We start from the raw sequence: 27,877 nt of genomic DNA, 5'->3' as shown, positions 1-27,877 counted from the left end.
CTTATTTTCTCTTTTACATCGGACATGTTGAAGCTTGTAATTTCTAAAGTTAAATAATCTTCATTCGCTCACTCCACTATATTTATAGCAAAAGAATCAAAGCCCTTTCTATACCGTTAATGATTGATTGGTCTATCTCTATCGATAACTAAAAATCCATGATTATGGTCTCCCTAACATTATGAATAAATTGCTTTAAACTTCTCAAAAATCATATCTGAGTTAACATGATCATTGTAAATATGTTTAATATTCACGTCATCTTGTAGAAACAAAACTAGAAAATTCACATTATCTTGAATAAGATGCTTCGGTATGCGAGCGTATGATTGACAGAGATAGAATCTATTTACTTTTTTATGTCTTTCCATACAGAAGAATACTCTCACGTTCTGCTTTTCAGTGGCTATTTCGTCAAAAATCATTATGAAATTTGAATGAACTTTATCTGGTGAAATAACAAGTTAATTGAAAGAAGCTCATAGACACAATAAAACTATGGAAGATATTGCTATTATTAACGGACTTTATTTGAAACCGCATCGTAAAGATTATGGTTTTCATGTGAAACCATATTCAAGTGGAAAAGGTTTAAAAAAAACTCAAAGTAACTTTACGTTATCGAGCACTGGCAGATCACGATATAAAAAAATATGCTAAAATACTAAACAGTGCAAATTTTCGAGATGTTTCCATGCGTAATGCTCTACCAGCCGATGGGCCGCGATACCAAGAGACAGCTATTGTAGATTATGTAAGTAGACGAAGTACTCATTGAGTAGCATATAAAAAGAAATGTGATAAGGTTATGTATTTTGATAGTTTTAGTTATCTTCAACCGCCTATAGATTTATTGCTTTATCTCGAAGTTAATAGAATCATGTATAATTATATTAGATATCAAGATTTTAATACGTACAATTGCGGCCATCTTTGTCCAAAATTTCGTTTGAACAAACTATAGAAGAGCTGATTAATGTAAAAAATACTCATTTAAAGAATGAATATCATTTGATGAACCATGAAGAATACCCTGACATTGAATCTCTCGGGAATATCATCCGTACTCGGATCACATTAACATATTTTCCACCGATCGAACTGACACCAAACAAAAAATACGTTCTTGGTCTAGTTGAGCTATAAACATTAATTTAATACCAAATATTGACGTTGGTTATAATAAATTTTACATTGAAAGTCACGAAGCTATCACTTTTCCGTCTGGTAGCTACGAAATAGAATATATTGAACGCTTTCTCAAAGAAGCATTAGCCCCCAAAGATATATTGTTGAACCTAAAACCAAATAATAACACTTTATGTAGCGTCATTCAGTGCAGTCAAAAAATACATTTTGAACCAGATGATTCTATTAGATCAATTTAAAGTTTCACTAGACGCACGCTTGTTGAAAATGAAACGCATAGTTCTGACTTACCCGTGACTATTCTCAAAGTAAACACTTTACGTGTAGAGTGTAATATTTCTATAGACCCTTACATAAACGATGCCAAAGTACATACTATACACGAATTTTTCTCAGCAGTGCCACCTGGATGTAAGATTATTGAAGTACCCTCTGATGTCATGTACCTTCCAGTTGCTGTGAGGAACATTGATCATTTTCAAATTCATATAGTTGATCAATACGGAAACCTAGTTAACTTTCGAGGAGAAGTTATCACGGTGCGAGTACATATAGTAATGGGTATCACTTACAATATAAAGACCGGTCGAGGCGATATTAAAAGCCAAAAATGTCAATCAGTGACCAGTTAACAACAAACTACCACACTGCTCACACGTCAGAACATTCACTTTTTGAAAAGTTTGAGACTAAAAGTCATCGAAAATCGTGGAAGAAAATATCGTGCATATTAGTCTACAACAACAAAATGGACGGAATTCTAAACATTCATTCAAATGTCGCTTTTGATGAGTCTATAGCTCATTATGAAATTATTGCGCATCAGCCTTATTCATTATCATATTTCAATAATAGCGATGAAATCCATATAGCAATTCAACATCAAGATTTATCTCTGCTTAATAATAATTTTCAAAACGCCTACTATGGTAAGAAAACCAGCCGTTACTTAACAAAAAAGATTTCATTAATAAAGTACCGCTAATAGTTATAGACTGCTCCAAACAAAATGAAACATTAAAAAGCGTACCAGTCGTTGTTCGCCTAGAATTTGGAACTGGGACCGATTTTCCTGGTGATACTGCGGCCTACTGCTTAATTTCACACGATCGCATTGTACAATATAATCCCATCAGTGGTGATGTCAAAAACTTAGTTTAAAATTAACAAGATATTATGTAATTAATGTACATAATGCTTTTCAATAAAAAGAAATAAAATATATACATTGTTAGAATTTAATACAAACTACCTATAATCATACTACATAACTCGGGGGAAGGGGGACTATGGTGACTATGACGCCGTCTACTTTCAAATGGTGGTGCGGTACGGACTTTATATAGAACAAACACATGCATGTACTCTTATAACGGCTTTGGTATCTCATAGAGTTGACATTAACTTTTTCATCTTTTCAAATGGTATACGTATTAGATATTCAAGGCTTTCAAGGCTCAAACAAGTCTTTCTTCCCTTATAGAAGAGTCTTGTGAAAAATCATGTACAAAAACAGACAGATAATCATACAGAGCAATATATACGTAAATCTGCATGACTGACTGCAAAGAATCATGTACCAATTTTGATAGAAAACTATGCAGAGTTCTATTACAATATGGATGGGATTGAAATCTACATGATTCTTTACTGAATATTTGCAGTGATATCTGCATATTTTTTTGGAGAGTTTTCGCCACTATTTCGCTTAACCATCGTATAATTTTTCCTGCAAATAATTATAATACAGAGGTATGTAGGAAATTAAGTCTTCTTTCTGCCCAAATTATTATACAAATTACTACTCAATGATCTATAAGATTTTCTATGTTTCTCTACACCGGTACCGGTCTTTCAATATATTTAATCTACGGAATTTCATAGTCAACGTTCTGCAGCTTTATATGTTATTGGCAAATAAAATTATCCGAATGGTTTTCTATAAAAATAAAATGGTGCCAGAACAGATTATCGACAATTATCTATCAACTAATATACAAATATCTCATAATATGTCTGAATAAATTTCTACAGCTTTTTTTAACTTCGTTGTGTGATTTGTATGCTTCTATTAAAAAATGTTAGCACATAATTCTGCAGATATTCGTACGTAATATTTATTGCTTATTTTGTAGCAATTTTTATAAAATTACCTCTAGTCCAGTGTACCAAAACACATAGATCTGGATGATTATCTACAGAGCATTACATATAGAAACTTATAGATACATCTGCAAGGATATAAGTAGATTTATATACACTGCAACGGTAGTCGATTCGATTAATCGATCCATTAATCGAGAGAGCGAGAGTTTAAAAGTTTTCAGTTAAGCCTCAGCTGTTACTTAATGTAATACCGCCAATTAGTTTTCACTGTGTTTTGCTGTTTTTATAAAACAGTTTATTGGGATTTTTGATACGCACGTGAGTGAGCGAGGAAGCAACCATAGTAGCAGCATCACAGCAGCAGCAAATTTGAAAGCGAGCGAGGCAGCGCAGCTGATCTAAGGAGCACCTTCAATTTGCTTCAACAATTACGGCTGATCACCGTAATTGCACCGCAGGGTAGTTGCACCTCCATTTTTTTACGCGACAAAATACTAGCGAGAGTAATTTGTTTATCGCGATCGTTATTTTTTGTATTCCCGCCGAACGTTAGTTTTCGCGGCAATTTTCGAATTCTCTCTCTCTCTCTCTGTCTGTCTCTCTCTCTCTCTCTCTCAACGAATATCAATAATTAATTGTAAATCCTATTTGCATGCGTTAGTCTTTCGGCCCATAAAAGACTGTAATTTTTATTGATTAAATTCAGTTAATTTAATTCGCCGTTTATGTCATTTCGTTTACTATTAGCTTAACCGATTTAAAAAGGCTTAGGTTTTAATCCGATTTCATCTAGAGGATTAAGCGGATTAGGCATAAAGTCAGTCACACTTAAGATATATCGAGTGTCACAAGTCAAGTGACTTAAGGTGAGTTCCACTCGGTTGGAAAGAAGACACTGAAACGATAGTATCAAACGTAAAGGCGAATACACGTATAATCATACGTGTTTAAAGGAGCGGCGGTTAGCTCTGCATCGTGGGAGTTTGTTCTAAAATAAATCCCTATTGTACTAGTTAATCCATCCCGTCACAACACATAGAATTATAAACTTACAGATAAATCTGCAAGAAACCAGGTAGATTATTAGATAGTTTACAGATGATCTTAGAGATTTGCTTATTAGTTTCTCCATATAATTTTGTATTTATTAATGTACCCGTATTCTTGAACTGTTATATATAAGCTTCTCTATATTATTCTTAGCTTTTTATCCTCTAAAGATTTTTCTACAAGTGATCATACACATGCTGTACATGAAATTCTACACCTTTTTCGTGGAAATTTCATGAGGAAATTATTTTTTTCTAGTGAATAAATAAAATATTGTTAACAATAATATTGTTATATAATCTATTGGTATGAAATTTTGGAAAAACACAAGAACAATATAATCTGTTGTATATACAAAGTACAAAAGTAATGAAAATAAACAAAGTAATGAAGTAGTGATTTTTCTAAATGTTTACCATGTATTCACTTCCAATATAATATTATTTTTTTATTGACATCTGTTATATATATACACAGTGACCCATTTTGATCCCCGCAGCCAGATTACTCGGAACCTAAGCCAGATAGATAAATTTTTTTCATGACCTTGAGAAGGAAATTTCAAGCTCAAATGCTACAAAATCCTATGATTGCTATTTGCTAGCCTTTTCTCATGAATAGCAACCTCAATATTACAATAAGCATGAAAATGTTGACCTTGAAAAGATTTTTCTTACTACTAGCGTTACCCAGAAACAACACCGTGGACGTAGTACGGTTTGTTTCCTTTGGGGTGCTTGTTTCACGTGAGTCCCCTTGCCTCTCACTAACCTCGAATTAAGTGTTGGAAATGACGACCATTTGCTTCAAGACACATTGTCAAATGCCTTTGAAAATGGCGAACGGTGTTCAACAAAGTTTGCCTCGGAATAGCAGCGCATGCTCGACGAATGCTGTCCTGCATATTTGCTCTTGTAGTGATTTGTTGCTCAAAAACAGCATTTTTAAGTACCCCATAAATAAAAATCTGGTGATGTAAGATCGGGTGAGCAAGCAGGCCAGTTAATCGGACCTCCTCGCCCAATCCATCTGACACCATAGTGCTCATTGAAAAAAGCCTTTACGATTCGAGCAAAATGTGGTGTTGCGCCATCCTGCTGGAACCACATTCTTCGTTGCATTGCTAAGTCAACATCTTCCATCAATCCAGGCAGTTCATCTCTTATTAGCCGCAAGTAACTATGTTGATTTACATTTCCTTCAAAAAAATAAGGACCAATCAAGTGTCCATTGACAATCCCGCACCACACTATAACACTTCAACGTCTTTGATGGTTTACAGTTCGGTACCAATAAGGATTTACATCAGACCAGTAATGGTACTTATGCCTATTTAGTTCCCCGTCACTTTGAAATTTGGCCTCATCAGAAAACCAAACAAAGTTTAAAAAGTCTGGATCATTTTGTATCATTTGTAAAGCCCATTGGCAAAATACAGTCCACTGTTGAAAATGCTCAAACTGTATCTCTTGAACCAAAGTGATATGATAGGCGTGATATCGAAGCCTTGTCATAATTATTAAAAAAGTACTTCTTGAAATACCAATTTCCCTTTCCACTCGACGATCGCTAATGTGTGGATCAAAGTGAATTACTGCAAGGATAGCTACAACTCGATTATCATTTTCATCATACTCATGACGCCTACGTTGACAAACCATGTGTCCACCACGAGCTCTTTGTGTTAAACGTCTGATAGTTCTATCATCAGGGTGTCGTCTGCCAAGATAGTATTCAGCATAAAGGATAGCGCAGCACGATAATTATTTTGGCTGGCTCCTAAAACCAAAATCATATCAACGATCTCGTTGGGTAGATTGTCAGCCATTTCAGCACCAGCTATTAATTACTATGAAATGTAAATAAAAAAGGAAAAATGTTGGAAAATTACGGTAACTTTATCTAGCTAACTGTATTGCCAAAAATAATTCGTTAATCACATTTTTTTATTTTAAATGAACATAATCGTCAAAAAATTCAAGGTATTCCATTCAATTAAGCATTATTTCTTATTTTGATTGTAAATAAAACTAAAATTTCTTTTTATTTTTTGTTTTATGTGAAAAATGTGAATGAGTAGCGCTCAAATTACAGAAATACTAATTGTGATAATGTAATTATTCACACGTTATTAATTATAGACACGACTGCAAAAAAATCATACTTAAAAAATGCTGTTTTTGAGCAACAACCCACTGCATGAGCAGATATGCAGGATGGGATTCGCCGAGCATGCGCTGCTATTCCAAGGCAAACTTTGTTGAACACCATTCGTCATTTTCAAAGGCGTTTGACAATGTGTCTTGAAGCAAATGATCGTCATTTCGAACACTTGCAAAGGGATTCACGTGAAACAAGCACTCCAAAGGAAACAAACCTTACTACGTCTACATCGTTGTTTCTAGGTAACGCTAAAAGAAAGGAAAACCTTTTCAAGGTCAACAGGTCAACATTTTCAAGCTCGTTGTAATATTATTCATGAGAAAAGACTAGCAAATAGCAATCATAGGATTTTGTAGCATTTGAGCTTGAAATTCCCTTCTCAAGGTCATGAAAAAAATTTCCTAAATACCATTTTAGACGTAAAATTCCCGCTCTTTCCGAATCCGATGTCAAAAATAGGGATTCCCATATAAAAAAAAACACTTTGACCTTGAAATAACCTTGAAGGTCAAGTTCAAGGTCAAAAGCGCTTGCCTTAGTGTATTGCCCCCTTTGTTCTCTACAACTTTTGTCAGAACCATTTTGCCCTATCTAGCTTAGGTTCCGAGTAATCCAGCTGCGTCGATTAAAATGGGTCACCGTGTATATATATATTTATACATACGCACACATACATATAAAATTATTCATACCTGATTATCGCTTGTACAAAATAAGTTTTCATCTGAGAATCCATGCATGAAATATGATGTAATGCCAAATGAAATATGTGGTCATTCCCTCGACGATTATTATGTCTAATATTATGGCATTGCTGGCAGTAACGTATTGGATGATTACTATTATAGCTAGCACATTCTATTGAAAAACATACGCTAACTGCAGATTTTTCAAGCGCTCGGCAATTCTAAAATTAAGAAAAAATATATATTTTAGTGGAAAATAATAATAAAATTCCAATTTTTAGTTCATATGATTATCATGTAAACAACATGTGGAAAATTACTAAATCATCATTAAGGCTTTGGAGTCACGTATAAACTTTCGTCGTGGCAAGACATGTTTACGGAGTTATAGGTGTGACGGTATAAGAGTGCCGTATGTTTCTGTCATGCTCAACTAGCACCAAACTTATTTTAGCGATATATCTGACTATACAGGCAACACAGCCTCCAACGCCTTAAGAAATAACCCTCCACACTGATACACAGTCACCTTTGCAAAGTGCAACAAGAAATAATCCCCGCCAAAGAAAAAGCAATAATTATAGATTCAGTGGAACGTCACACTCCTAGAAAATACTGTCTCTCTCGGTAAAATAATTAATAAAAAAAATAATGTTCGTCTCGCATATTTCACACGGTCGCATTTATATGTATGTAAGGAGCAAGAAATTAACTGACTATCTAAGTAACAACAACCTCAAAGTTAATACTGCAAAATATACCTTAGAAAATAAGCCAAAACAAAGCACATAAATATATCAAACGTACATCTAATTATTTCCCACTCATTTATATTACAAGAAATAGTCAAAATAATCACATCAGTCTCTAGCACCAACAACATTAGAGCTGGTATAAATGAGCCAGGCTATTCATACTATTCACACATTCTAAGATTCCGAAGGCTAATGTATATAAATCCTGAAGACGTTGGACTCTTTACAAATCTTCTTTAAAGATACCAACTATTGAATCTACTTTTCCACCGAGAAACTTACCTTTTTTACATGCAAACAAGAGGAACCTTGCTTGACACTGTAAGAACGTGGAACAAAATTGGCAAGCTACACCTCAAGCTATTTGCCCAGCAGAGCAAACAACTACAATAACAAAAAATTCTCCTCTCTGTCGACACTTGACGAAGCAGACTTAGCAAAGATTCTTCTACATTCTCCACCGAAAAGAGGGCTACAATCTACGACCTCTTCTGTCAGCAACACGGATACAGATTCTAGCCCGGTAAACGAAAAGACTGATAATGTCAACAGTAAAATCAGATAAAAAGCCAAAATATAAAAATAACAAAGGTATCAACTATAGTAGATATATAAGAGCAATTCAACCCATCAAAGTAGTTCATTGTAGCTAACCAGAACGATTTCTCTCTGTACTCCGGAAGCTAGGTACCTTCCCGTATGTATCAAGGACAAACTTCACAAAAATTATGTAATTCTACTCGTATGTCAAATTTCCCGCTGAATTCGAATATATGATTCAGAAGTCATGGAAATTGGGATGTTTTCCAAAAAATTCGATTTTCCGGTAACCTATTAAAACTTGAATTTTTCGATCCAGACTCACTTAGGGAACCACCCCAACCGTCCGCCTCCGAATTTCTGCAATTAAGATATGTTATAGTTCGTAAAAAAATAAATACCCGTAATTTTTTTTAACGGCGGAAAAAGTTTAACAAAAAAATGTTACAAAAATGTAAAAAATGATATTCTACTAGAATATGATAAAATAAAATTGACGTGCATCGGGGTTTTCCCATTATCTATTATTTCTAGAGTGAACTACCCCTTAATGTTATAAATACAATATAAACAGTTGTTAATCGAAGATTATGCTGGATATTTCATGTTCTATGACGATCAAAAAAGCCATAAACATATATACTTTTGTTCTGCCAAACAAACAGATTAGAGCGTGAAAGCTATCCCCGAAAGTTACCCATAAACACCATTTTATAGCGAAATTTTCGTATTTTATGCACAGTTTTCGACGAAACAAACGTTAAAAAAATTTAAAAAAATATTAGCTACATATATCGATTTCGTCTACGGGGGTTGGAACCCCCTAGTCGCCTGAAAGAATAGCTATGTTTTCAAATATTTTCTTGCAAAATTTTTTCAGAAGAAATGAAGTTTATGAAATTCCGTTTAAAGTCTAACACAAAAGTATACAGTATTCGTCACCAGGGGCTGCTACCCCTTCATTGGAGAGTAAACAAAGCATTTATAAGTTACCCTGATCCCCTGCCACCACGAATCCAATTTCCTTAAACCTCGAGTTGTTAACCGTCCCACGCTGTAATCCCAAACTCCTACACCCGAATTTCATCAACCCTCTAGTTGGTTACCGCGCCACGCTGTAACCCGTAACTTCTACACCACAATTTCATCAACCCTCGAGCTGGTTACGCTGGCACGCTCTAAACCCGAATCCTACATCCGAATTTCTTCAAACCTCGAGCTGGTTAACCTGGCAAGATCTAACCCCGAAATTATAAACTCAATTTCCTTAACATTCGAACTGGTTACCCTGCTACGCTGTAACCCAAACACCTAACCGCCATTTATTTAACCCTAAAGGGGAATACGCTGCCACGCTGTAACCCCGAATTTCTACACTCGGCTATCATCAATCCTCGAGCTGGTTACACTGCAACGTTCTAATCCAAACTCTTTTTTTTTTATTTATTTAAGCAGATTGAACCCTTATAGGATTATTCTGCTAACCCAAACTCTTAAACGCTATTTCCTTAACACTCTGGTTACCCTAACACGCTCTATCTTCGAACTTCTGGAATCGAATTGATTCAACCCTCAAGCTGGTTACCTTGCGACGCTGTAACACCAAACTCCTACCCCAGAATTTCATCAACCCTGTAGCTGGTGGTACTGCCAAGATGTAACCCCGAATTCCTAACAAAAATTTCCTCAACCCTCATGATAGTTTCCCTACTACGCTGTAACCCAAAATTTTATCCGCTATTTCCTTAACCCTCAATCTGGTTACCCTTCCACGTTCTATCTTCGAACTCCAACACCCGTCTTAATCAACCCTCGAACTGGTTACGTTGGCACGCATTTTCCTTAACGATTGAGCTGGTTAGCCTCAAACGCTCTAACCAAAACTCTTAACCGCTATTTCCTTAACACTCATGCTGGTTACCCTACCACGGTAAAACCCCAAACTCTTAACCCGAATTTTCTTTACCATCGCGCTGTTTACCCTCCCACGCTCTAACCCCGAACGCCTAAACCCGACTTTCATCAATCCTCGAGCTGGTTACCGTGCCACGCTGTAACCGGTAACTCCTACACCCGACTTTCGTCAATCCTCGAGCTGTTAACCGTGCCATGCTCTTATCCCGAACGCGAACAACCGACTTTAATCAACCCTCGAGATGGTTAAGCGGCCACGCCCTAACCCCGAAGTCCTAAACCCGAATTTCGTCAATACTCGAGTTGGATACCCTACCACGCTCTAACCCAAACTCTTTCACGCAATTTTCTTAACTATCGAGCTGGTTACCCTCACGGGCTCGAATACCGAACTCCTACACCCTAGTTTCATCAATTCTCATGTTGGTTATCTTGGCACGCTCTAACCCCGAACTCCTACACCCTACTTTCATCAATCTTCGAGCTAACACCCTGCCACGATGTAACCCACTTAACGGCAATAAGGCTTGATGAAATGGCGATGTAGGAGATCGGGGTTAGGGCGTGTCAGGATAACCAGCTCGAAGGTTGATGAAATTCGGGTTTAGGAGTTCAGGGTCAGAGTGTGACAGTGTACCAGCTCGAGGATTAAGGAAATTGAGGTTAAAAGTGTGGGGTTACAGCGTGGCAGGGTAACCAGATCGAGCATTGATGAAATTAGGGTTTAGGAGGTCGGGGTTCGGGCGTGTTACGGTAACCAGCTCGAGGGTTAAGGAAATTGAGGTTAAGAGTTTGGGGTTACAGCGTGGCAGGCTAACCATTTCAAGAGTTGTTCAAATTAGGGTGTAATATTTCTGGATTAGAGCGTGGAGGGTAAACAGTTCGAGGGTTAAGAAAATTGAGGTTAAGAGTTGGGGGTTAGGGCTTTACAGGCTAAGTAGCTCGAGGGTTGATGAAATTTGGGAGTAGGAGTTCGAGGTTATAGCGCGGCAGTGTAACCATCTCGAGGGTTAAGGAGATTTAGGTTAAGATTTTTGGGTTACAGTGTGGCGGGCTAACCAATTCGAGGGTTGGTTGAATAAGGGTGTAGGGTTTCGGGGTTACAGCGTGTCAGGGTAACCAGCTCGAGAGATAATGAAATCGGGGTGTAGGATTCTGGGCTTAGTGCGTGTAGGGTAACCAGCTCGAGGGTTAAGAAAATTGAAGTTAAGAGTTTAGGGTTACAGCGTGGCAGGGTAAGCAGTTCAAGTGTTGATAAAATTCATAGTTAGGAGTTCCGTGTTAGATCGTGGCAGGGTAACCAGTTCGATGGTTAAGGAAATTGATGTTAAGAGTTTAAGGTTACAGCGTGGCAGGGTTACCAGCTCGAAAGTAAATTAAATTCAGGAGTGGGAGTTCGTGGTTAGAGCGTCGCAGGGTAACCAGCTCGAGAATTGAATAAATTCGGGTGTAGGAGTTCAGGGTTAGAGGGTGGCAAAGTTACCAGCTCGTGAGATGATGAAATTCTTGGTTAGGAGTTCGGGGTTACAGCGTGTCAGGGTAACCAGCTGGAGGTTAGATGAAATTCGGGTTGAGGAGATAGGGATTAGAGCGTGAAAGTGTAATCAGCTCAAGGGTTAAGGAAATTCATGAGTAGGAGTTCGCGAATAGTGCGTGGCAGGGTAACCAGCTCGAGGGATAAGGAAATTGAGGTTAAAAGTTTGTTGTTACATCGTGGCAGGCTAACCATTTCGAGGGTTTATTAAATTCGGGTGTAGACGTTCGTTGTTAGAGCGTGGCAGTGTAACCACCTCGAGGGAATAAGGAAATTAAGGTTAAGGGTTTAGAGTTAGAGCGCGGCAAGGTAACCAGCTCGAGAGTTGAATAAATTTGGGTGTAGGAGTTCATGGTTGGAGCATCGCAGGGTAACCAGCTCGAAGGTTGCTTAAATTCAGGAGTAGGAGTTCGGGAATAGAGCGTGAAATTGTAATGAGCTCGAGGGTTAAGGAAATTCGGGTGTGACGTTCGTTGTTAGAGCGTGGCAGTGAAACCAGCTCGAGGGTTAAGGAAATTGACGTTAAGAGTTTGGGTTACAGCGTGGCAGGGTAACCATTTCACGAATTGTTTAAATTAGGGTGTAGTATTTCTGGGATAGAACGTGGCAGGGTAACCAGCTCGAGCATTCATGAAATTCGTGTTTAGGAGATCGGGGTTAGAGCGTGGCAGGGTAACCAATTCTAGGGTTGATAAAATTCGGGTGTAGGAAGTCAGGGTTAGAGCGTAGCAGGGTCACCAGCTCGAAGGTTAATAAAATTCGGGTGTAGGATTTCGGGGATAGAGCGTGGCAGGGTAACCAGCTCGAGCATTGATGAAATTCGGGTTTAGGTAATCGGGGTTAGGGCGTGTCAAGGTAACCAGCTTGAGTTTTGATAAAATTCGGGGGTAGGAGTTCGGGGATTGAGCGTGGAGGGTATCCAGCTCGAGGGTTAAGGAAGTTGAGGTTAAGAGTTTAGGGTTACAGCGTGGCAGGCTAACCAGCTCGAGGGATAAGGAAACTGAGGTCAACAGTTTAGGGTTACAGCGAGGCATGGTAAGCAGTTCGAGTGTTGATGAAATTCTTGGTTAGGAGTTCGGGGTTCGAGCGTGGTAGGCTAACCAGCTCGAGGGTTGATAAAATTCGGGTGCAGGTGTTCAGCGTCAGAGTGTGACAGGGTAGCCAGCTCAAGGATGAATGAAATGCCGTTGTAGGAGTTCGGGGTTGGAGCGTGGCAGGATAACCAGCTGGATGGTTAAGGAAATTGAGGTTAAGAGTTTAGGGTTACAACGTGGCAGGCTAACTATTTCAAGGTTTGTTTAAATTAGGGTGTAGTATTTCGGGGTTAGAGCGTGGCAGAGTAAACAGCTCGATGGTTGATGAAATTCAGAAGTAGGAATTCGCGGTTAGAGCATGAAAGTGTAACAAGCTCGAAGATTAAGGAAATTAAGGTTAAGGGTTTAGGATTAGAGCGTGGCAGGGTCACCAGAAAGAGGTTTGATAAAATGCGGGTGTAGTATTTCGGGGTTACAGCATGGCAGGGTAACCAGCTCGAGGGGTAAGGAAATACAGGTGAAGAGTTTAGGATTACAGCATGGCAGGGTAAGCAGTTCGAGTGTTGATGAAATTCTTGGTTAGGAGTTCGGGGTTACAGCGTGGCAGGATAACCAGCTGGATGGTTAAAGAAATTGATGTTAAGAGTTTAGGGTTACAGCGTGGTAGGGTAACCATCTCGAGGGTTGATTGAATTTAGGAGTAGGAGGTCGGGGTTATAACGTGATAGTGTAACCAGCTCGAGGGTAAAGGAAATTTAGTTTAAGGGTTTAGGGTTAGAGCGTGGAGGGTAACCAGCTCGAGGTTTAAGGAAGTTGAGGTTAAGAGTTTAGGTTTACAGCGTGGTAGGGTAATCAGCTCGATGGTTAATGAAATTCGGGTTTAGAAGGTCGGGGATAGAGCGTGGCAGGGTCACTAGATCGCGGGTTGATGTCATTCGGGAGTAGGGGTTCGGGGTTGGAGCGTGACAGTGTAACCAGCTCGAGGGGTAAGGTTATTGAGGTGAAGAGTTTAGGGTGACAGCGAGGCAGGTCAAGCAGTTCGAGTGTTGATGAAATTCTTGGTTAGGAGTTCGGGGTTACAGCGTGGTAGGCTAAGCAGCTTGAGTGTTGATAAAATTCGGGTGTAGGAGTTCAGGGTTAGAGCGTGGCAGGGTAACCAACTCGAGGGGTAAGAAAATTCAGGTGAAGAGTTTAGGATAACAGCGTGGTAGGGTAAGCAGTTCGAGTGTTGATGAAATTCTTGGTTAGGAGTTCGGGGTTACAGCGTGGCAGGATAACCAGCTGGATGGTTAAAGAAATTGAGGTTAAGAGTTTAGGGTTAAAGCCTGGTAGGGTAACCATCTCGAGGGTTGATTGACTTCAGGAGTAGGAGGTCGGGGTTATAACGTGATAGTGTAACCAGCTCGAGGGTAAAGGAAATTTAGTTTAAGGGTTTAGGGTTAGAGCGAGGCAGGCTATCCAGCTCGAGGGTTGATAAAATTCGAGTGCAGGATTTCGGGGTTACACGTGGCAGGGTAATCAGCTCGATGGTTAATGAAATTCGGGTTTAGGAGGTCGGGGATAAAGCGTGGAGGGTAATCAGCTCGAGGGTTAAGGAAGTTGAGGTTAAGAGTTTAGGTTTACAGCGTGGCAGGGTAATCAGCTCGATAGTTAATGAAATTCGGGATTAGGAGGTCGGGGATAGAGCGTGGCAGGGTAACCAGCTCGAGGTTTGATGTAATTCGGGACTAGGAGTTCGGGGTTGGAGCGTGACAGGGTAACCAGCTCGAGGGGTAAGGATATCGAGGTGAAGAGTTTAGGGTTACAGCGAGGCAGGGTAAGCAGTTCGAGTGTTGATGAAATTCTTGGTTAGGAGTTCGGGGTTAGAGCGTGGCAGGGTAAACAGCTCGATGGTTGATGAAATTCAGAAGTAGGAATTCGCTGTTAGAGCATGAAAGTGTAACAAGCTCGAAGATTAAGGAAATTAAGGTTAAGGGTTTAGGATTAGAGCGTGGCAGGGTCACCAGGAAGAGGTTTGATAAAATGCGGGTGTAGTATTTCGGGGTTACAGAATGGCAGGGTGACCAGCTCGAGGGGTAAGGAAATTCAGGTGAAGAGTTTAGGATTACAGCGTGGCAGGATAACCAGCTGGATGGTTAAAGAAATTGATGTTATGAGTTTAGGGTTACAGCGTGGTAGGGTAACCATCTCGAGGGGTAAGGATATCGAGGTGAAGAGTTTAGGGTTACAGCGAGGCAGGGTAAGCAGTTCGAGTGTTGATGAAATTCTTGGTTAGGAGTTCGGGGTTAGAGCGTGGCAGGGTAAACAGCTCGATGGTTGATGAAATTCAGAAGTAGGAATTCGCGGTTAGAGCATGAAAGTGTAACAAGCTCGAAGATTAAGGAAATTAAGGTTAAGGGTTTAGGATTAGAGCGTGGCAGGGTCACCAGGAAGAGGTTTGATAAAATGCGGGTGTAGTATTTCGGGGTTACAGAATGGCAGGGTAACCAGCTCGAGGGGTAAGGAAATTCAGGTGAAGAGTTTAGGATTACAGCGTGGCAGGATAACCAGCTGGATGGTTAAAGAAATTGATGTTATGAGTTTAGGGTTACAGCGTGGTAGGGTAACCATCTCGAGGTGTGATTGAATTCAGGAGTAGGAGGTCGGGGTTATAACGTGATAGTGTAACCAGCTCGAGGGTAAAGGAAATTTAGTTTAAGGGTTTAGGGTTAGAGCGAGGCAGGCTATCCAGCTCGAGGGTTGATAAAATTCTTGGTTAGGAGTTCGGGGTTACAGCGTGGTAGGCTAAGCAGCTTGAGTGTTGATAAAATTCGGGTGTAGGAGTTCAGGGTTAGAGCGTGGCAGGGTAACCAACTCGAGGGGTAAGGAAATTCAGGTGAAGAGTTTAGGATAACAGCGTGGTAGGGTAAGCAGTTCGAGTGTTGATGAAATTCTTGGTTAGGAGTTCGGGGTTACAGCGTGGCAGGATAACCAGCTGGATGGTTAAAGAAATTGAGGTTAAGAGTTTAGGGTTAAAGCCTGGTAGGGTAACCATCTCGAGGGTTGATTGACTTCAGGAGTAGGAGGTCGGGGTTATAACGTGATAGTGTAACCAGCTCGAGGGTAAAGGAAATTTAGTTTAAGGGTTTAGGGTTAGAGCGAGGCAGGCTATCCAGCTCGAGGGTTGATAAAATTCGAGTGCAGGATTTCGGGGTTACACGTGGCAGGGTAATCAGCTCGATGGTTAATGAAATTCGGGTTTAGGAGGTCGGGGATAGAGCGTGGAGGGTAATCAGCTCGAGGGTTAAGGAAGTTGAGGTTAAGAGTTTAGGTTTACAGCGTGGCAGGGTAATCAGCTCGATAGTTAATGAAATTCGGGATTAGGAGGTCGGGGATAGAGCGTGGCAGGGTAACCAGCTCGAGGTTTGATGTAATTCGGGACTAGGAGTTCGGGGTTGGAGCGTGACAGGGTAACCAGCTCGAGGGGTAAGGATATCGAGGTGAAGAGTTTAGGGTTACAGCGAGGCAGGGTAAGCAGTTCGAGTGTTGATGAAATTCTTGGTTAGGAGTTCGGGGTTAGAGCGTGGCAGGGTAAACAGCTCGATGGTTGATGAAATTCAGAAGTAGGAATTCGCGGTTAGAGCATGAAAGTGTAACAAGCTCGAAGATTAAGGAAATTAAGGTTAAGGGTTTAGGATTAGAGCGTGGCAGGGTCACCAGGAAGAGGTTTGATAAAATGCGGGTGTAGTATTTCGGGGTTACAGAATGGCAGGGTAACCAGCTCGAGGGGTAAGGAAATTCAGGTGAAGAGTTTAGGATTACAGCGTGGCAGGATAACCAGCTGGATGGTTAAAGAAATTGATGTTATGAGTTTAGGGTTACAGCGTGGTAGGGTAACCATCTCGAGGGGTAAGGATATCGAGGTGAAGAGTTTAGGGTTACAGCGAGGCAGGGTAAGCAGTTCGAGTGTTGATGAAATTCTTGGTTAGGAGTTCGGGGTTAGAGCGTGGCAGGGTAAACAGCTCGATGGTTGATGAAATTCAGAAGTAGGAATTCGCGGTTAGAGCATGAAAGTGTAACAAGCTCGAAGATTAAGGAAATTAAGGTTAAGGGTTTAGGATTAGAGCGTGGCAGGGTCACCAGGAAGAGGTTTGATAAAATGCGGGTGTAGTATTTCGGGGTTACAGAATGGCAGGGTAACCAGCTCGAGGGGTAAGGAAATTCAGGTGAAGAGTTTAGGATTACAGCGTGGCAGGATAACCAGCTGGATGGTTAAAGAAATTGATGTTATGAGTTTAGGGTTACAGCGTGGTAGGGTAACCATCTCGAGGGGTAAGGATATCGAGGTGAAGAGTTTAGGGTTACAGCGAGGCAGGGTAAGCAGTTCGAGTGTTGATGAAATTCTTGGTTAGGAGTTCGGGGTTAGAGCGTGGCAGGGTAAACAGCTCGATGGTTGATGAAATTCAGAAGTAGGAATTCGCGGTTAGAGCATGAAAGTGTAACAAGCTCGAAGATTAAGGAAATTAAGGTTAAGGGTTTAGGATTAGAGCGTGGCAGGGTCACCAGGAAGAGGTTTGATAAAATGCGGGTGTAGTATTTCGGGGTTACAGAATGGCAGGGTAACCAGCTCGAGGGGTAAGGAAATTCAGGTGAAGAGTTTAGGATTACAGCGTGGCAGGATAACCAGCTGGATGGTTAAAGAAATTGATGTTATGAGTTTAGGGTTACAGCGTGGTAGGGTAACCATCTCGAGGTGTGATTGAATTCAGGAGTAGGAGGTCGGGGTTATAACGTGATAGTGTAACCAGCTCGAGGGTAAAGGAAATTTAGTTTAAGGGTTTAGGGTTAGAGCGAGGCAGGCTATCCAGCTCGAGGGTTGATAAAATTCTTGGTTAGGAGTTCGGGGTTACAGCGTGGTAGGCTAAGCAGCTTGAGTGTTGATAAAATTCGGGTGTAGGAGTTCAGGGTTAGAGCGTGGCAGGGTAACCAACTCGAGGGGTAAGGAAATTCAGGTGAAGAGTTTAGGATAACAGCGTGGTAGGGTAAGCAGTTCGAGTGTTGATGAAATTCTTGGTTAGGAGTTCGGGGTTACAGCGTGGCAGGATAACCAGCTGGATGGTTAAAGAAATTGAGGTTAAGAGTTTAGGGTTAAAGCCTGGTAGGGTAACCATCTCGAGGGTTGATTGACTTCAGGAGTAGGAGGTCGGGGTTATAACGTGATAGTGTAACCAGCTCGAGGGTAAAGGAAATTTAGTTTAAGGGTTTAGGGTTAGAGCGAGGCAGGCTATCCAGCTCGAGGGTTGATAAAATTCGAGTGCAGGATTTCGGGGTTACACGTGGCAGGGTAATCAGCTCGATGGTTAATGAAATTCGGGTTTAGGAGGTCGGGGATAGAGCGTGGAGGGTAATCAGCTCGAGGGTTAAGGAAGTTGAGGTTAAGAGTTTAGGTTTACAGCGTGGCAGGGTAATCAGCTCGATAGTTAATGAAATTCGGGATTAGGAGGTCGGGGATAGAGCGTGGCAGGGTAACCAGCTCGAGGTTTGATGTAATTCGGGACTAGGAGTTCGGGGTTGGAGCGTGACAGGGTAACCAGCTCGAGGGGTAAGGATATCGAGGTGAAGAGTTTAGGGTTACAGCGAGGCAGGGTAAGCAGTTCGAGTGTTGATGAAATTCTTGGTTAGGAGTTCGGGGTTAGAGCGTGGCAGGGTAAACAGCTCGATGGTTGATGAAATTCAGAAGTAGGAATTCGCGGTTAGAGCATGAAAGTGTAACAAGCTCGAAGATTAAGGAAATTAAGGTTAAGGGTTTAGGATTAGAGCGTGGCAGGGTCACCAGGAAGAGGTTTGATAAAATGCGGGTGTAGTATTTCGGGGTTACAGAATGGCAGGGTAACCAGCTCGAGGGGTAAGGAAATTCAGGTGAAGAGTTTAGGATTACAGCGTGGCAGGATAACCAGCTGGATGGTTAAAGAAATTGATGTTATGAGTTTAGGGTTACAGCGTGGTAGGGTAACCATCTCGAGGGGTAAGGATATCGAGGTGAAGAGTTTAGGGTTACAGCGAGGCAGGGTAAGCAGTTCGAGTGTTGATGAAATTCTTGGTTAGGAGTTCGGGGTTAGAGCGTGGCAGGGTAAACAGCTCGATGGTTGATGAAATTCAGAAGTAGGAATTCGCGGTTAGAGCATGAAAGTGTAACAAGCTCGAAGATTAAGGAAATTAAGGTTAAGGGTTTAGGATTAGAGCGTGGCAGGGTCACCAGGAAGAGGTTTGATAAAATGCGGGTGTAGTATTTCGGGGTTACAGAATGGCAGGGTAACCAGCTCGAGGGGTAAGGAAATTCAGGTGAAGAGTTTAGGATTACAGCGTGGCAGGATAACCAGCTGGATGGTTAAAGAAATTGATGTTATGAGTTTAGGGTTACAGCGTGGTAGGGTAACCATCTCGAGGGTTGATTGAATTCAGGAGTAGGAGGTCGGGGTTATAACGTGATAGTGTAACCAGCTCGAGGGTAAAGGAAATTTAGTTTAAGGGTTTAGGGTTAGAGCGAGGCAGGCTATCCAGCTCGAGGGTTGATAAAATTCGAGTGCAGGTTTTCGGGGTTACACGTGGCAGGGTAATCAGCTCGATGGTTAATGAAATTCGGGTTTAGGAGGTCGGGGATAGAGCGTGGAGGGTAATCAGCTCGAGGGTAAAGGAAATATAGTTTAAGGCTTTAGCGTTAGAGCGTAGAAGGCTATCCAGCTGGAGGGTGTGATAAAATTCGGGTGCAGACGTTCGGCGTTAGAGTATGACAGGGTAGCCAGCTCAAGGATTGATGAAATGCCGGTGTAGGAGTTCGGGGTTACATCGTGTCAGGGTAACCATCTCGAGGGTTGATTAAATTCAGGAGTGGGCAGTCGGGGTTAGAACGTGGTAGTGTAACCAGCTCGAGGGTAAAGGAAATTTAGTTTAAGGCTTTAGGATTAGAGCGAGGCAGGCTATCCAGCTCGATGGTTAATGAAATTCGGCCTTAAGAGGTCGGGGATAGAGCGTGGAGGGTAACCAGCTCGAGGGTTAAGGAAGTTGAGGTTAAGAGTTTAGGTTTACAGCGTGGCAGGGTAATCAGCTCGATAGTTAATGAAATTCGGGATTAGAAGGTCGGGGATAGAGCGTGGCAGGGTAACCAGCTCAAGGTTTGATGTAATTCGGGACTAGGAGTTCGGGGTTGGAGCGTGACAGTGTAACCAGCTCGAGGGGTAAGGATATTGAGGTGAAGAGTTTAGGGTTACAGCGAGGCAGGATAAGCAGTTCGAGTGTTGATGAAATTCTTGGTTAGGAGTTCGCGGTTACAGCGTGGCAGGCTAAGCAGCTTGAGTGTTGATAAAATTCGGGTGTAGGAGATCAGGGTTAGAGCGTGGCAGGGTATCCAACTCGAGGGGTAAGGAAATTCAGGTGAAGAGTTTAGGATAACAGCGTGGTAGGGTAAGCAGTTCGAGTGTTGATGAAATTCTTGGTTAGGAGTTCGGGGTTACAGCGTGGCAGGATAACCAGCTGGATGGTTAAAGAAATTGAGGTTAAGAGTTTAGGGTTAAAGCCTGGTAGGGTAACCATCTCGAGGGTTGATTGAATTCAGGAGTGGGAGGTCGGGGTTATAACGTGATAGTGTAACCAGCTCGAGGGTAAAGGAAATTTAGTTTAAGGGCTTAGGATTAGAGCGAGGCAGGCTATCCAGCTCGAGGGTTGATAAAATTCGATTGCAGGATTTCGGGGTTACACGTGGCAGGGTAATCAGCTCGATGGTTAATGAAATTCGGGTTTAGGAGGTCGGGGATAGAGCGTGGATGGTAACCAGCTCGTGGGTTAAAGAAGTTTAGGTTAAGAGTTTAGGTTTAGAGCATGGCAGGGTAATCAGTTCGATGGTTAATGAAATTCGGGTTTAGGAGGTCGGGGATAGAGCGTGGCAGGGAAATCAGCTCGAGCATAGATGATATTCGAGTGTAGGAGTTCGGGGTTGGAGCGTGGCAGGATAACCAGCTCGAGGGTTAATGAAATTCGGGTTTAGGAGGTCGGGGATAGAGCGTGGAGGGTAATCAGCTCGAGGGTAAAGGAAATATAGTTTAAGGCTTTAGCGTTAGAGCGTAGAAGGCTATCCAGCTGGAGGGTGTGATAAAATTCGGGTGCAGACGTTCGGCGTTAGAGTATGACAGGGTAGCCAGCTCAAGGATTGATGAAATGCCGGTGTAGGAGTTCGGGGTTACATCGTGTCAGGGTAACCATCTCGAGGGTTGATTAAATTCAGGAGTGGGCAGTCGGGGTTAGAACGTGGTAGTGTAACCAGCTCGAGGGTAAAGGAAATTTAGTTTAAGGCTTTAGGATTAGAGCGAGGCAGGCTATCCAGCTCGATGGTTAATGAAATTCGGCCTTAAGAGGTCGGGGATAGAGCGTGGAGGGTAACCAGCTCGAGGGTTAAGGAAGTTGAGGTTAAGAGTTTAGGTTTACAGCGTGGCAGGGTAATCAGCTCGATAGTTAATGAAATTCGGGATTAGAAGGTCGGGGATAGAGCGTGGCAGGGTAACCAGCTCAAGGTTTGATGTAATTCGGGACTAGGAGTTCGGGGTTGGAGCGTGACAGTGTAACCAGCTCGAGGGGTAAGGATATTGAGGTGAAGAGTTTAGGGTTACAGCGAGGCAGGATAAGCAGTTCGAGTGTTGATGAAATTCTTGGTTAGGAGTTCGCGGTTACAGCGTGGCAGGCTAAGCAGCTTGAGTGTTGATAAAATTCGGGTGTAGGAGATCAGGGTTAGAGCGTGGCAGGGTATCCAACTCGAGGGGTAAGGAAATTCAGGTGAAGAGTTTAGGATAACAGCGTGGTAGGGTAAGCAGTTCGAGTGTTGATGAAATTCTTGGTTAGGAGTTCGGGGTTACAGCGTGGCAGGATAACCAGCTGGATGGTTAAAGAAATTGAGGTTAAGAGTTTAGGGTTAAAGCCTGGTAGGGTAACCATCTCGAGGGTTGATTGAATTCAGGAGTGGGAGGTCGGGGTTATAACGTGATAGTGTAACCAGCTCGAGGGTAAAGGAAATTTAGTTTAAGGGCTTAGGATTAGAGCGAGGCAGGCTATCCAGCTCGAGGGTTGATAAAATTCGATTGCAGGATTTCGGGGTTACACGTGGCAGGGTAATCAGCTCGATGGTTAATGAAATTCGGGTTTAGGAGGTCGGGGATAGAGCGTGGATGGTAACCAGCTCGTGGGTTAAAGAAGTTTAGGTTAAGAGTTTAGGTTTAGAGCATGGCAGGGTAATCAGTTCGATGGTTAATGAAATTCGGGTTTAGGAGGTCGGGGATAGAGCGTGGCAGGGAAATCAGCTCGAGCATAGATGATATTCGAGTGTAGGAGTTCGGGGTTGGAGCGTGGCAGGATAACCAGCTCGAGGGTTGATGAAATTCGGGTGTAGGATTTCGGGAATACAGCGTGGCAGGGTAGCCAGCTCAATGATTGATGAAATGCCGGTGTAGGAGTTCGGGGTTAGGGCGCGGCAGGGTAACCAGCTCGAGGGTTGATGAAATTCAGGATAGGGATTTCGGGGATAGAGCGTGAAAGTGTAACCATCTCGAGGGTTCAGGAAATTAAGGTTAAGTGTTTAGGGTTAGAGCGTGGCAGGGTAAACAACTCGAGGGTTGATAAAATTGGGGTGTAGGAGTTCGGCGTCAGAGTGTGACAGGGTAACCAGGGCAAGGATTGATGAAATGCGGGTGTAGTAGTTCGGGGTACGAGAGCGTGGCATGGTAACCAACTCGATGGTTGATGAAATTCGGGTTCAGGAGGTCGGGGTTAGAGCGTGGAGGGTAACCAGCTTGAGGGTTAAGGAAATTCAGGTCAAGAGTTTAGGGTTACAGCGAGGCATGGTAAGCAGTTCGAGTGTTGATGAAATTCTTGTATAGGAGTTCGGGGTTAGAGCGTAATAGGCTAATCAGCTCGAGGGTCGATAAAATTCGGGTGCAGGTGTTCGGCATCAGAGTGTGACAGGGTAGCCAGCTCAAGGATTGATGAAATGCCGGTGTAGGAGTTCGGGGTTACAGCGTGGCAGGGTAACCATCTCGAGGGTTGATTAAATTCAGAAGTGGGAGGTCGGGGTTAGAGCGTTGGAGTGTAACCAGCTCGAGGGTAAAGGTTATTTAGTTTAAGGGTTTAGGATTAGAGCGAGGCAGGCTATCCAGCTCGAGGGTTGATAAAATTCGGGTGTATGATTTCGGGGTTACAGCGTGGCAGGGTAATCAGCTAGATGGTTAATGAAATTCGGGTTTAGGAGGTCGGGAATAGAGCGTGGAGTGTAACCAGCTCGTGGGTTAATGAAGTTTAGGTTAAGAGTTTAGGTTTACAGCGTGGCAGGGTAATCAGCTTGATGGTTAATGAAATTCGGGATTAGGAGGTCGGGGATAGAGCGTGGCAGGGAAACCAGCTCGAGCATAGATGATATTCGAGATTAGGAGTTCGGGGTTGGACCGTGTCAGGATAACCAGCTCGAAGGTCGATGAAATTCAGGATAGGGATTTCGGGGATAGAGCGTGAAAGTGTAACCATCTGGAGGGTTAAGGAAATTAAGGTTAAGTGTTTAGGGTTAGAGCGTGGCAGGGTAAACAACTCGAGGGTTGATAAAATTGGGGTGTAGGAGTTCGGCGTCAGAGTGTGACAGGGTAACCAGGGCAAGGATTGATGAAATGCGGGTGTAGTAGTTCGAGGTACGAGAGCGTGGCAGGGTAACCAGCTCGATGGTTGATGATATTCGGGTTCAGGAGGTCGGGGTTAGAGCGTGGAGGGTAACCAGCTCGAGGGTTAAGGAAATTGAGGTTAAGAGTTTAGGATTATACCGTGGCAGGGTAACCAGCTCGAGGGTTGATTAAATTCAGGTGTAGGAGTTAGGGGTTGGAACGTGGCAGGGTAACCAGCTCGAGCATTGATGAAGTTCGGGGGTATAATTTCGGGGATAGAGCGTGGCAGGGTAACCAGTTCGAGGGGTAAGGAAATTGAGGTGAAGAGTTTAGGGTTACAGCGAGGCAGGGTAAGCAATTCGAGGGTTAAGGAAATTCTTGGTTAAGAGTTCGGGGTTACAGCGTGGCAGGCTAACCAGCTTGAGTGTTGATAAAATTCGGGTGTAGGATTTCGGGGATAGAGCGTGGCAAAGTAAACAGCTCGAGCTTTGATGAAATTCGGGTTTAGGAGATCGGGGTTAGAGCGTGTCAGTGTACCAGCTCGAGGGTTAAGGAAATTGAGGTTAAGAGTTTAGGGTTACAGCGTGGCAGGGTAATCAGCTCGAGTGTTAATGAAATTCTTGGTTGGGAGTTCGGGGTTAGAGCGTGGCAGGGTAAACAGCTCGATGGTTGATGAAATTCCGAAGTAGGAATTCGCGGTTAGAGCATGAAAGTGTAACAATCTCGAAGATTGAGGAAATTAAGGTTAAGGGTTTAGGATTAGAGCGTGGCAGGTTCACCAGGTAGAGGTTTGATCAAATGTGGGTGTAGTATTTCGGAGTTAGAGCATGGCAGGGTAACCAGCTCGAGGGGTAAGGAAATTCAGGTCAAGAGTTTAGGGTTACAGCGAGGCATCGTAAGCAGTTCGAGTGTTGATGAAATTCTTGGTTAGGAGTTCCGGGTTAGAGCGTGGTAGGCTAATCAGCTCGAGGGTTGATAAAATTCGGGTGCAGGTGTTCGGCGTCAGAGTGTGACAGGGTAGTCAGCTCAAGGATTGATGAAATGCCGGTGTAGGACTTCGGGGTTACAGCGTAGCAGGGCAACCATCTCGAGGGTTGATTAAATTCAGAAGTGGGAGGTCGGGGTTAGAACGTGGTAGTGTAACCAGCTCGAGGGTAAAGGAAATTTAGTTTAAGGGCTTAGGATTAGAGCGAGGCAGGCTATCCAGCTCGAGGGTTGATAAAATTCATGGTTAGGAGTTCCGTCTTTTAGCGTGGCAGGGTAACCAGCTCAATCGTTGATGAAATTCGGGTTTAGGATATCGGGGTTAGGGCGTGTAGGGTAATCAGCTCCATGGTTGACAAAATTGAGGTTAAGAGTTTAGGGTTACAGCGTGGCACGCCAAGCAGTTCAAGTATTGATAAAATTCATGGATAGAGGTTCCGCGTTAGAGCGTGGCAAGGTAACCAGCTCGAGGGTTGATAAAATTCGGGTTTAGGTTTTCGGGGATAGAGCGTGAAAGTGAAACCATCTTGAGGGTTAAGGAAATTGACGTTAAGGGTTTAGGGTTAGAGCGTGGCAGGGTCACCAGCTCGAGGGTTGATAATATTCGGGTGTAGTATTTCGGGGTTAGAGCATGGCAGGGTAACTAGCTTGAGGATTCATGAAATTCGGGAGTAGGGGTTCGGGGTTGGAGGGTGCGTGGCAGGGTAACCAGCTCGATGGTTGAGGAAATTGAGGTGAAGAGTTTAGGGTTACAGCGAGGCATGGTAAGCAGTTCGAGTGTTGATAAAATTCATGGTTAGGATTTCCGTGTTTTAGCGTGGCAGGGTAACCAGCTCGTGCATTGATGAAATTCGGTTTAGGAGATCGGTGTTAGGGCGTGTAGGGTAACCAGCTCGATGGTTGAGAAAATTGAGGTTAAGAGTTTAGGGTTACAGCGGGGCATGGTAAGTAGTTCGAGTGTTGATAAAATTCAATGTTAGGAGTTCCGTGTTTTAGCGTGGCAGGGTAACCAGTTCGAGTGTTGATGAAATTCGGGTGTAGGAATTTCGGGGTTCGAGCGTGGCAGGGTAACCAGCTCGAGCATTCATGAAAATCGGGTTTAGGAGATCGGGGTTAGGGCGTGTAGGGTAACCAACTCGATGGTAAAGGAAATTGAGGTTATGAGTTGAGGCTTACAGCGTGGCAGGCTAAGCAGTTCAAGTGATGAAAAAATTCATGGTTAGGTGTTCCGCGTTAGAGCGTGGCAAGGTAACCAGCTCGAGGCTTGATAACATTCGGGTGTAGGTTTTCGGGGATTGAGCGTGGAGGGTAACCAGCTCGAGCATTAATGAAATTTGGGTTTAGGAGATTGGGGTTAGGGGGTGTAGGGTAACCAGCTCGATGGTTGAAAAAATTGAGGTTGAGAGTTTAGGGATACAGCGAGGCAGAGTAAGCAGTTCAAGTGTTGATAAAATTCAAGGTTAGGAGTTCGGGGTTAGAGCATGGCAGTGTTACCACCTCGAGGGTTAAGAAAATTGAGGTTAAGCGTTTAGGGTTTCAGCGTGGCAGGGTAACCAGCTTGAGCGTTGAAGAAATTCAGAAGTAGGAGTTCGGGGTTAGAGCATGAAATTGTAACCAGCTCGAGGGTTAAGGAAATTAATGTTAAGAATTTAGGGTTAGAGTGTGGCAGGGTAACCAGCCGGAGGCTTAAGGAAATTGAGGTTAGAACTTTTGGGTTACAGCGTCGCAGGCTAACCATTTCTAGGGTTTATTAAATTCGGGTGTAGACGTTCGTGGTTAGAGCGTGGTGGGTAAACTGCTCGAATGTTAAGGAAATTGTGGTTAAGAGTTTAGGGTTACAGTGTGGCAGAGTTAGCAGTTCGAATGTTGATCAAATTCTTGGTTAGGAGTTCGGGGTTAGAGCGTGGCAGGCTAACGAGCTCGAGGGTTGATAAAATTCGGATGTAGGATTCCGTGGATAGAGCGTGGCAGGGTAACCAGCTCGAGCCTTGATGAAATTTAGGTGTAGGAGTTCGAAGTTAGAGCGTGGCCGGCTAACGAGCTCAAGATATGATGAAATTGGGTTGTAGGAGTTCGGCGTCTGAGTGTGACAGGGTAACCAGCTCAAGGATTCATGAAATGCGGGTGTTGGAGTTCGGGGTTGGAGCGTGGCAGGATAATCAGCTCGAGGGTTAAGGAAATTGAGGTGAAGAGTTTAGGGTTACACTGAGGCAGGGTAAGCGGTTCGAGTGTTGATGAATTTCTTGGTTAGGAGTACGGGGATAGAGCGTGGCAGGGTAACCAGCTCGAGCATTCATGAAAATCGGGTTTAGGAGATCGGTGTTAGGGCGTGTAGGGTAACCAGCTCGATGGTTGAGAAAATTGAGGTTAAGAGTTTAGGGTTACAGCGGGGCATGGTAAGTAGTTCGAGTGATGAAAAAATTCATGGTTAGGAGTTCCGCGTTAGAGCGTGTCAAGGTAACCAGCTCGAGGGTTGATAAAATTCGGGTGTAGGTTTTCGGGGATTGAGCGTGGAGGGTAACCAGTTCGAGCATTAATGAAATTTGGGTTTAGGAATTGGGGTTAGGGGGTGTAGGGTAACCAGCTCGATGGTTGAGAAAATTGAGGTTAAGAGTTTAGGGTTACAGCGTGGCAGGCTAAGCAATTCAAGTATTGATAAAATTCCTGGTTAGGAGTTCCGCGTTAGAGCGTGTCAAGGTAACCAGCTCGAGGGTTGATAAAATTCGGGTGTAGGTTTTCGGGGATTGAGCGTGGAGGGTAACCAGCTCGAGGGTTAAGGAAGTTAAGGTTAAGAGTTTAGGGTTACGGCCTGATAGGGTAACCAGCTCGAGCATTGATGAATTTCGGGGGTAGAATTTCCGGGATAGAGCGTGGCAGGATAACCAGCTCGAGCATTGATGATATTCTTGTGTAGGAGTTCGGGGTTGGAGCGTGGCAGGATAACCATCTCAAGGGGTAAGGAAATTGACGTGAAGAGTTTAGGGTTACAGCAAGGCAGGGTAAGCAGTTCTAGTGTTGATGAAATTCTTGATTAGGAGTTCGGGGTTACAGCGTGGCAGGTTAACCAGCTCGAGCATTGATGATATTCGGGTTTAGGATGTTGGGGTTATGGCCAGTCAGGGTAACCAGCTGGAGGGATGATGAAATTCTTGGTTAGGAGTTCGGTGTTATAGCGTGGCAGGGTAACCAGCTCGATGGTTGATGAAATTCGGGTTCAGGAGGTCGGGGTTAGAGCATGGCAGTGTTATCACCTCGAGGGTTAAGAAAATTAATGTGAAGCGTTTAGGGTTTGATC

General features: G+C 43.0%; 1 protein-coding gene across 1 annotated transcript in view; it reads right to left on the bottom strand.

Moving 5' to 3' along the window:
* The window catches only part of LOC131667616 (protein unc-79 homolog), a gene marked incomplete at its 3' end in the record, with an annotated part of 3,688,809 nt that overhangs the window by 3,079,682 nt on the left and 581,250 nt on the right, over nucleotides 1-27,877 (bottom strand). Inside the window, exon 8 of the mRNA XM_058941149.1 lies at nucleotides 7,161-7,375. Within this exon, the coding sequence (XP_058797132.1) occupies nucleotides 7,161-7,375 (215 nt within the window). The remainder of the gene's footprint in view (nucleotides 1-7,160; nucleotides 7,376-27,877) is intronic.

The sequence above is a fragment of the Phymastichus coffea genome, unplaced genomic scaffold, assembly GCF_024137745.1.
Source record: "Phymastichus coffea isolate CEN01 unplaced genomic scaffold, Cenicafe_Pcof_1.1 PCOF00005, whole genome shotgun sequence".
Taxonomy (NCBI): domain Eukaryota; kingdom Metazoa; phylum Arthropoda; class Insecta; order Hymenoptera; family Eulophidae; genus Phymastichus; species Phymastichus coffea.
The sequence above is the reverse complement of the archived record's forward strand: the minus strand, read 5'-3'. Positions and strand labels throughout refer to the sequence as shown.